General features: G+C 40.7%; 1 protein-coding gene; it reads left to right on the top strand.

Moving 5' to 3' along the window:
- Window positions 1-2,162: 2,162 nt before the first annotated feature.
- GSTUM_00011875001 (uncharacterized protein) lies at window positions 2,163-4,458 on the top strand. XM_002842203.2 has 5 exons: window positions 2,163-2,841; window positions 2,907-3,019; window positions 3,139-3,287; window positions 3,451-3,547; window positions 3,675-4,458. Exons 1-5 carry the CDS (start codon window positions 2,709-2,711, stop codon window positions 3,717-3,719), a joined length of 537 nt encoding a protein of 178 aa, XP_002842249.1. The 5' UTR covers window positions 2,163-2,708; the 3' UTR covers window positions 3,720-4,458.
- The last annotated feature ends 6,181 nt before the right edge of the window (window positions 4,459-10,639 follow it).

Here is a 10,639-nt window from a genome sequence, read left to right as displayed (position 1 = left end):
GGTCATGGGTTTCGCGCATATGACTCAGTCGAGTCATATGACTTGTTTATTGCGTTATGATTGGTTTATAAGTTTTTACACATAATCTCGTTACGAGGTCATGGGTTTTGAGCATGTGATCACTTTGGTCACATGACTAGTTTGTTATGATTTGGTTTCGCACATGTGACCACTTTAAGCCACATGACTAGGGGTGGGAAGAATACTATATAAGGAGGCCGAGCCGGCCGAGCAAGATAGGTTCTTCACGCTTTGTTCTAAGTACTTTTCCTACTTATTACTTTAACGAATATAAAACATCTTTACGATCTTTACCCTTATTGCACCGTTATTGTTACGCCCAGAAAAGTCCTTCATGAAGACGAGTTAGAGAAAGCTTACTATAGACGTTCCCGATAGAAGACAAAGGTCTTGTACTATCGGTAATGTAGGCAGAGGCCTAGAGCTATCATAAGATAAAGAAAGAAGAAGACAGAAAGAGAAGTATCGTTCCCCATCGCCAAGAACTAACTATCCAGAGAGGGATCGTTACATCAAAGTATTTTATTAAAAAAACTATTCATTAACTGTATATCATTTCTACAAATATTGTGATTGAAATCCAATTATTTGATAAATTTGATTTCACCTCTCTATGTCGCTTTTTAAACCCCTGCTAGGGTTTCAATTTTGAACAATGTAAGTGGCAATTTCACACAATTGCCATATTGTAAGAGGGAATCCAAGATGCCAGTGAAAGTAACATTGATCTTCTACTATTCACTCCTCTTTGGGAATTAACTTCTCTCTTCGTTGACTCCTTGTTATAGTTTTTCCATCCTTGCCACTATTGCATTACTGTACTCAGCACCAACCCCACCATGGCTACTGCGATGGTCAAACGTGGGGCTATTCCAGTAGCAGCCATCTCAATGGCCATTTGCTCTTGAACTTGTATGAGAATTGGAGGCATGATTAAAGTGATTGGTATGGAATCAATAAAAGTTTGTGTTTCATCAGCTTTACTGTGGTTTCGGTGATGTTGTTCACTTTACTAACTAGTCACCAATACCAAGAATGCCAAGTTTTGCCACGCCTCGCTGAGGGTGTCGCCTCGCCGAGTCCTCACATGGTTTATTTACCCAATATCCACTTACCCAAGTCTTGACAAGCAAAATATCTTGGCATGGAAGTGGGCGTATGCGACGACTCGACCACAGTAGAGCACTAAAGCCTACTCCACTCGTTCAGTGTACTGGTACTGTACAGTACGAGTATTTATGAGACAATTTTACCCTTCGGTATACTTGTACTCAAACATATCCCCTGTGATAAGACGTATAGTACTGGTGCTCGTACTATTATGATGTACTCGTACTCAGTATGTAAGTGGGGTACAGCAGTATCACACTCATACCGCCTGGCATCCAAAATTATCATCTCCTTTTCTATTCCTCATACTCACGAACTCACGAACTCAGATAGACCATTGATAGGGTTTTGGTATGCTCGTACAGTCAAGCGATGTTGCCAAGAGTGAACTGTAGAATTGCTATCGCGGCCATCTGCAGGTACAGTGCAGTACCGTGCGCTTGAGTGCGGTACAGTACAGTACCTGGTGTGAAGCTTATTATGGGCTTGATCGCCTTTTTTTTTTTTTTTTTTTTTTTTGATGAGTGGTGAGAGGGAAAAGAAAGTTTCGTTTGGAGAGATGCGCGGTAAGCGGCTTGCTTGAGGGTGTCACCATAATTGAGCTGAGGCAGTCTCTCCTCATCCCTCCTCGTTTCCATAATAGTACGATAGAGTAATTAATGTACCACGAGTAAAGTACTTGTAACTTACCAGTATCGTAGGGTAAAACACCAAGGGAGTTCCTCTATCATACCGGTATCGGGCAGTCTTAGAGCATGATGGTGGCCCAGGTTCACTCTAAAAGCATCGTAAAAGAGTGAACTGACCCGGAAATTGATGCTCTAGAAGAGAGCCGGAATCGCGCTCCCTCTCCCTCTCTGACCCTTCGTTATTTGAGTGCCTCTTTTATGATACTTCTGTACCCTTTCCGACCCGAGATTCTTCCTTCCCGATTCCGCCTTTCAAGTCTTCACATTTTCCCTTCTCACGCGTCATCATCCCTCTTCTCGCCTTCTCTCTCTCTCCCTCTCTTCCCCTTCTTCCACCTCTCTTGGTGTTCGATTGACCCTTCCACCATCTCTCCCTACAATCACTCTTTTAATTATTGACCTTTCACCCTTCTTCCCTCCTCCTTCTATTCTTTTTTTCCCCTTCTTTTCCTTTCCTTGACCTACCCTTCCACCCCCCGCACGAACTGTCACCAAAAAGGCAAAAGGAAAAGGCAAAAAGTTAAAAATTAAAATAAGGACCCACACTCGCTTTAATCCCCCGGCCCTACAATTGCTGCCCTTAACCCCCTTCGCTCTCTCATCAATTCCGTTTCGCTTCCGACACCCGTGTCCTTTTTGAGATCTTCCGGTTCTATTCAGCCTCCGGAGCATCTCTCGTACACCTCCTTCCCCACAACCTCTGCTATCATACCCATTCAAGCTTACTCAACCCGACTTCCTTCCCTCTACACTCTCTCAGCCTCATCCCTATCTCTAAGCCCCTCCCCACCTCAGCTCAACCCAACCAGTCGCCTTATACGGCCATCCCCACCACAAGCTTTCAAAATTCCTTCTCTTCTCCTTCCCCGCACAACCCCTCCTGGCGCCATGTCGGACGCCGCTCATGGACGGAGACGTCGCTCAAGCTCGCTCATATACACCGAGCCTCCAGAGACGATCGAGCAGCAGTCTGATCAAGCTGCTCTTCCAAATTTGAATGCGAGCTGGGTCAACAGTAAAGGTACGGCTAGCTGCGGAAGCGATCTGGGGAAAGGGTGATGGGTAGCTGACGGGGAATTATTGCAGGTGCTTGGACGATCCATGTCGTCTTGATCATCGCTTTGAAGATATTCTACGATACCATGCCCGGGGTGTCACAGGAGACTAGTTGGACCTTGACCAATATCTCCTACATGGCTGTGCGTATTTACCCGTTCGGTTTCCACTTCTTACACTGCTTCCGGGAGCTTGGAAGGTTATATTTCTACGTGGTTTGCACTGGAATGGAGATGCTGACGAGTATATCGGGATGTCGTAGGGCTCTTATCTTATGTTTCATTGGGTTCAAGGCATTCCTTTCGAGTTCAACGCGGGGGCATACGATAATCTCAACATGTGGGAACAAATCGACAATGGCGATCAGTACACTCCGACGAAGAAGTTTCTATTGACGGTACCGATAGTACTGTATGTTTTTTTTCTTCTTCCTTGCCCTGTCTCTTCATTCTTCACCCCTTTACCGGCGGCTTCTCGGGATCTTCCAGCTTCCCGTGGCTTGTGTCCGAGCACCGGATGTCTCGGGACTAGCTCTGTCTTATAGGGGGGGCTGGGCTGACTTCTTGGACCATAGGTTTTTGATGAGCACACATTACACACATTACGACCTCACTTATTTCATCATCAATTGTTTGGCGGTACTGGCCGTTGTAATTCCTAAACTACCTTCCGTGAGCCCCCCCTTGCTGCTATCGTCAGATGTGGTATTTTCGCACATCCGAGAACAGATTCATCTTATCGCCCTGCACATGCAAGTTACACTTAGCCCCAGAGTTACCTTGCTAACTTAGTGTATAGAGCCACCGCATGAGAGTGGGTCTTTTTACGGTTCCCGAGGAGTAGGCGTCGTCCTCAGCACGAAATAAAGACTGGTTTGGGTTTGCGATTCAATTCGCTAATAAAAAATAAAAATAAAAAAACACCGGCGTTGAATTGATTTTTACTGTTTTCTCACTAACTAATCTCCTTGTGCTCTGTATCCTGGCATCATTTTCCCCTTCTCTTTTCCGCGTGGTACTCTCATTTTCGGGCTGTCTTAGGTTTTGTCTTTTATCTGTTTTTTGCTCCGAGCACCGCGTCGGAGACCATCTATACGAATCTCCTCAGGGTTTTCTCCATGTTTTTCCCCCCTCCAAGTTTTTAGTCTTTGTTCTGCTTCGGCCTCGTACTTTTTATAACTACTACAGATTTTTCTCTCTCTTTTTCTGATTCTGTTTTCTTGAGTTTTGGTATAGCGTTAGCTTATATTCTATTTTTTCCTCTTTTTCTCTTTCTTTCCTCTTGGATTGGGGCAGTTTGGATGGGGCAACGCAAACTGATGTACGAAACTAAGGGAAAAACAACATAAGGATCACTCGTCACCACCTTGAATCTCCTTCCTTATTCAAGAGCATGAGTTGGCGTATATCATACCCGCACCGCCAAATAACGCTGGGAAGAAGTTTATTTTTTATTTTTTAGTTTCTACTTTTTTGCTTGCTTTCTTGCATGTTTTCTTCTTGCATGTGTGTATATATCTAAAGGATTTCTTGATCGACTTGGTGGGGGGGGTAGGGGTTCGGTTGGCCCTTGTGGTAAATGGCGACGATGAGGGCAGAGAAGCAGGCAGGCAGTCGCCTTTACGATAAATCGCGCCATGACACGGCAAATAGAAAACGTGATTGATTCGTCCCGAATATGATACCGTACCTACAGCATCAGTACGGGCACTACTATTCTCATAAAAAACGAGACAATCATCCGGGACCGGGACCGGAGCGGCGCCACGAGTGATTTCTTGTGATAAGTAATTAACCATCTGGCTGTGTTCTTGCTTGCTTGCTTGCTTGCTATCGTGTGGCAACACCATATAACGCTTCCCTTTCCACGTATGATACGAACGAAACCGAGAGACTATCGTAAGTATAGGTTGTGGACTCGCAGCTCCGTTGCTAGTTCCTAAGGTGCTGGAAGCTATGGTGAGAAGTGGTTATTTCGGCTAGTTGGAGTTGTTTGAATTGATGTCCTTCTTTCTCTCTTATGATAGTATTGTGGCAAAAGGTCTTGGTGGAAAGAGCTTTTCATACCAAAGGAAGCCGGATTCAACTACCATACCCACACAGTTCATGACCTACGATACATTGTACTATTATTATTATTGTTTTCCTCCAAACCGACTTCTTGCATCTGGTCACTGAGTCACTTTAGGCCCGTTGTTTTTTTTAGTCAGCCTGGTGGGAATATGGAAAAAGTTATACAGTGTCAACAAAATTTCCATTGCAACTGGTAGAGTACGGTATGATAGTGTCGACTTTGAAGACTAAAAACTCAATCCCATATATGAAATTAACTTCACAAGTGGTGATATTATACAGTTCCTTGTGAAAACCATCATACAATGAATATGGAAGTGATTGGAGCACCTTAATCGCGGGTGCAAAAAAGGGGGGTATTTCATCAATACTTTTTTTTTTTTTTAACCCAGGTATGATACCGTACTTTTTTATATAATAATATTATTATAATGTTATTTATTTATCTAGCTGAGCGGGAGTTGCCTTGCCCGAGTTTTCCAGTTACTGTTGTACTCGAGTACAGTACAGTACAGTATACCAATATTCTCATTTCCTCCACTCTTATATTATACCAGTTACGAGTACTGCATAATAATGCTTGCTACGGTAACTGTATTCCTGCCCCCACTACCAGTACAGTCGTGTCTAAAAAGTCTACGTATCCCTCATGGCAACAGCACTGCCACCACAAATAATGATATTAACTACACCAAAAAAATCATATGAGTACAATTTGAAAATAGATGAAAGTGGAAATAGAAAATAACAGTTTCCTAATGCTACCATTTTGTATGGCTTCCATCTGCATCCAATACAGCCTGAATTCTCTCAGGCATTCTCTAAATCCACTCATCAAATGTCCCTTGGGGAATGAGGTCCCACTCTTCCTTTGCTGCTTGAAATAACTTAGCAGCACTATGGGACCTTCTCTCAACCTTGGAGAATCGCTTTTTGAGGTCTTTTTTGAGAATTGCCCAGGCATTCTCAATAGGGTTGAGATCTGGTGAGTTGGGAGGCCAAGCCAATCACTGATATCCACAGTCCTTCTGCAATTTTTTGTTTTCTGCTCCATTGTGCTATGATGCATTATCAGCAACCATATAGATGATTTCAGAAGTCCTATTTATCCCTTCTATAAAGGGGATAAGGTATGGCTAGTGGATCTCAGTTGAATATTGGTGGACATTGAGACCAAGCCTGTCTCTCTTCCTGGTCCTTTCCTCCTTACTCCTCTTCCTTACAAGAATCAGCTCAGTTCTCCCTCCATGCATCATTGCAGCATATACACCTATATTGGTGCATCCTGACTTAAAGCTAGACTTTAAGTTCTTTTCTTCCAACTCTTCACCTGGTCTAAGACTGATCTTCCTTCCCACTGGATTTGAATCATATTCAATTATAGCCTCCTCCACAAAAACAACCCATATCCAAGCTCTTGTCCAGTTCCTCCTGATCCTAGCAAACTCTTTTCTGTTCTTTTCTCTAAAAAGGCCTTTTTCTAGGTATCTTAAGCTTAAAATCAGCTTCTTTAGATATCTTGCTAACAGTATCTTTTCCAAAACCAATATTGGCTTTGTGGGTAATGTCTCTTAATGCTAAATGAGGCTCAGCATCAATAATATCAAGAATTACTTGCCTTTTGGCATCAGTAATCTTGGTTGAGCTGTCAGATCTGGGGGCATCAATGGTGTTTCCATCTCTGGATTTTGTATTTTTGACTACTGTTGAAATAGTTGACTTGGTGAGGTTCATAAGCTTTGAAATTTTACCATACCCCATATCACTATGTTTATATATGGCATAGATTTCCCATTTCTAGGCTTCTCTAGGGGTTTAAAAATGTGGTAGCGCCATGGTGGAGGGGGTGGTGTCGAGGTAATCAATGGTTATGGCGTTGCCAAGAGGGGTATGTAGACTTCTCAGACACAACTGTACCGTAACCATAGTACCCACATGTATCAATTATTTTGAACAATAATATTGCAATTTATCATATCAATAAAGGGGTACCGTATTGTAGTAGGAACCCAACTATCAGTTTTTCTAAGAGAGCAAGTATGTTTCTCGAGTACTGATATAGTACCACGTTCTTTTTGCCAGCTGGTATAATATCATACTGGTATGTACAAGTACCCAGGTGTAAGGGTATTTGGGGTCTCATTACACTAGTCCTTCACACCCGATCAACAATTCCACTAACATCCTAAGAAGAAAGTTTCTACTGCATACTTGTAACATATCAACATACCCCTCGATTCTATATTATTCCAATACAATCGTATACTGCTGGAACCATAAAGCAAAAGAGAACTCGTAAGCACAACCAAGAAGGTGCTTACCATCATGAAGTAACTTGAGATGAGCATCTCAAGGTTACTACTTTGAGAGATAATATGGAATGGACATGGACGTGAATTGGTCAACATTTAAATATTTATCCAGGCACATATCAACAGGTAAATATCAGAGTCTGCTTATTGAATTAAATGAATACTAACTTTTATATTTATAGATATACAAATAAGCAAAGGAGAATTGAACCCCATCTAATACTCACTGCTCCAGTTGTTCACCTAATTTTAATAATATGGAGAAACACGTAATTAGAAGCATTTATAATGTATGATATGTAAATAAGACGGCTTAGCTAGGAAGAGATTGTTCTGGAGGTGAGTTGTACTTGCAGTACACTGACTGTAAAAAGCATGATGCTAGTAGTCCATGAGTTATCATCACCATGTATGATGGTAGAAATTTGCCATACAACCTGCCAATCATCCAATTCGGATTGTATGGTGTAGTGAATGCTGGAGGTGGACTTATGATAACTGGGTCAGAGTGCTTTTGTTAGACATATGAGAGTACGCAGACCCTCATTTATCGGAGCTGTCAACACCCCCTTCCAGCCCCCTTATAAGGCCTACACATTCTTAGCAAGATTTTGAACAGTTATGTCCCATGACTATAATGTTATTTCAATAAAAATCTCACTTTACAATGCCATATATGTCACTACCATCTATCCAACCAGAAGCTGTTCACAGGATATACAAGATGGTACTTCTGGGTACATTTGAGTATCTCTGAGAAGTGGAACAGAGGAAATCTGTTGGAGGTGTATTGAGTTACTAGGCTTCAAAGCTGAGTATCCCAATTATGGGCTGAAAGTAATGGGACATTTTGTTACAATAATCCATAACTATTCCTACAGTTTACCAGAAGCCATAGGAGAAAGAGATAACACTAATACCTATCTGAAGGCTGTGGTATGTTGGTTGACCCTGGAGACAGGATCTCTTGAGAGATGGTTCTCTTAAAGGTGAGGCAAACTGAGGAAAAGCTGCTCAGACTCAGAAGACCTTATAGGCAGTAGACATATGGTATTGGCATGCTGTCTATTGAGCCAGCATTATGCATAGGTGTTCAACAAATTAGCTAGCTACTTGGTGTATTTGGAAGAGACTATTGGAATGATAGTTAAATAGGCTAAAGTTTAAGAAAGATGTCTATTCAACTCTATCAATTGAAGACTATCAGTTGGAAGATAAAAGTGCATCTACTGATAATGAAGATTTTATTATTAATGAGTACAAAGATGGTATGAAAGAATTCGGGGTCAAACAGTGTTCACGCTTATTAAGACCAAAGACTATTACGCACAAACTAGAAAAAGGTATTTAGTTGTATAGTAGTTAGAAGTAGCCTGCAAATACTCAGACTCAGGATATAAATATAAAAGTGTCTTACAAGCTTTACAGACATCATCAAGCAATAGAGAAGAAATCTTAACACTATAATAATTGTCATACCTACAAATCTTTATCACAATATTTTTATTGTCTTAGCGAGTTCTTAGTAGTCATGTAACCGGTACAGGTACTCGGTTAGTTAGTTTTTGTTTTATATTTTATTTTAAGTATCGCATTAATACTTGGTTTGTTTTAAGTATCATTTGATACTTAGTTTTGTTTTATGCTTTGTTTTAAGTATTACTTTGATACTTAGTTTGTTTTAAGTATCATTTGATACTTAATTTTGTTTTATATTTTATTTTAAGTATCACTTTGATACTTAGTTTGTTTTATGTATCATTTAATACTTAGTTTTGTTTTATGTTTTGTTTTAAGTATCATTTCGATACTTAAGTTGTTTTACCAAAGTATATCATTTGATACCTTTGAAGAGTTTCATTTATGCTAGACATGAACAGATTTGTATATTTAAAGACTACCAGTTTCTACGATGGAAACAGCAGACTTCGACAAATAGTATTTCAATATACTTTGTTGAAGGGTTACCTGGTTGTTTCTCAGTACACCCACGAAGCCTTCTTTAGTTCACAGATCTCACCTCCTCTCTAGTAGAGTAGGCCACCTGCCAACTATTGTACCTTTTATCGATAATATGAATAGCACCTTGTGAACACTTTACAAGTCATAAAGGAAAAGAATACTACTGAGCCTTCCTAGACAATCTTGGACTACATCAAAGATTCCGGCCTAAGTATTCACGACATCTACTATTGTTGACTTCCACCTAATAGCTTGGGACTGACAAGTCAACGTCATCCACTATCAGCTTTGGAAACCTTCTGTGAGTTATACGCAAGACAAGTAAGAAGCACAATACCAATTGTATTGACAAAATCTTTAAGTCAGGATACAAATAGAAAATGGTCTGGGGAGTCTTCTGTGGGACAATGAGATCTAGACTAGTCTGGATCCTTGTTAGGAGTACTACTAGAATCTGATACCTAGCAACCACCGTAAGTAGAATAACCTCACTTGGAAATAGAATCTCTGGTCTCCAACACTTCTAGCTAGTCTTCTTACTAGGCCTATACATTATTATATACATTGATCATAGTTGTATAACTCAATTGGAAAGTCATGTGACTTCTCACAGAAGGTCACATATTCAACTCTAAGTATCATTATAGTTATTTCTAGTATTGTATTATTTTCTACCAATAATACTTGTAACTGCAAGGCTTCCTGTATGACAACTGAGGACCTCCATCCGAAGAATTATAACTTTATCCTTTAGAAGTACTTTTCCTCTACATGAGGAAAGTTACTTTATAGAATGCTGTAGGTTAAATCAGGAGATATTAAGCTTCAAAGATGAGTAACCTAAGAAGGTTATATACACAACTTAACAACATTGCCAATAGAGGAATAATCTGCTAATTCAGTAGAGTAGCTTCCTGCAAATTAGTAGGAAGTCATTCGGAGAATGTCTGTTGGTTCAATCAGGGGTTATAGAAATTTGAAGATGACGACTGAAGAAAGTTGTATCTAAAACTACTTCTTTAAACACGACCTGTAGATAAAACTGATCATTTCATCAATAAGAGCAACAGTTAGGGCAGACTTCATCAGCAAAAATAAATACCTGTGTCCTGTACATGCTGTACATCAGACGCTTTATATGCTCATAATGTAAACTCTCAATTCAGATAAATCTGCAAGGATCTATTGTGTCCAGACACAGTATATATTTCTGAATACATAGGGTGCACCCCAATGTGCCCCAGGAGCCACCTCATACTCAAGTATGAGCTACCTGCACTCTACCCCTCTGGATGTGTCCAGACCTCTGATGACCCTTACCTAACATGTTTTGATTATCAACACTTTCCTAGGACGACATCTTAAGGTTTCTTGCTACTGCCATTACCACCTCATAACTGGCAGTTTCGACTGGATA

Source organism: Tuber melanosporum, assembly GCF_000151645.1.
Source record: "Tuber melanosporum whole genome shotgun sequence assembly, scaffold_91, strain Mel28".
NCBI classification, from domain to species: Eukaryota; Fungi; Ascomycota; class Pezizomycetes; order Pezizales; family Tuberaceae; genus Tuber; species Tuber melanosporum.
Note: the sequence above shows the minus strand (reverse complement) of the source record. Positions and strands in the feature narration are given on the sequence as shown.

What these genes read in the sequence shown, in the direction of transcription:
- GSTUM_00011875001 (XM_002842203.2), top strand. Translation starts at nt 2,709, where the DNA reads ATGTCGGACGCCGCTCATGGACGGAGACGTCGCTCAAGCTCGCTCATA. An exon ending in CCAATATCTCCTACATGGCT is followed by an intron (nt 3,020 to 3,138) that starts GTGCGTATTTAC and finishes GGGATGTCGTAG; the next exon opens with GGCTCTTATCTTATGTTTCA. An exon ending in TTGACGGTACCGATAGTACT is followed by an intron (nt 3,288 to 3,450) that starts GTATGTTTTTTT and finishes CTTGGACCATAG; the next exon opens with GTTTTTGATGAGCACACATT.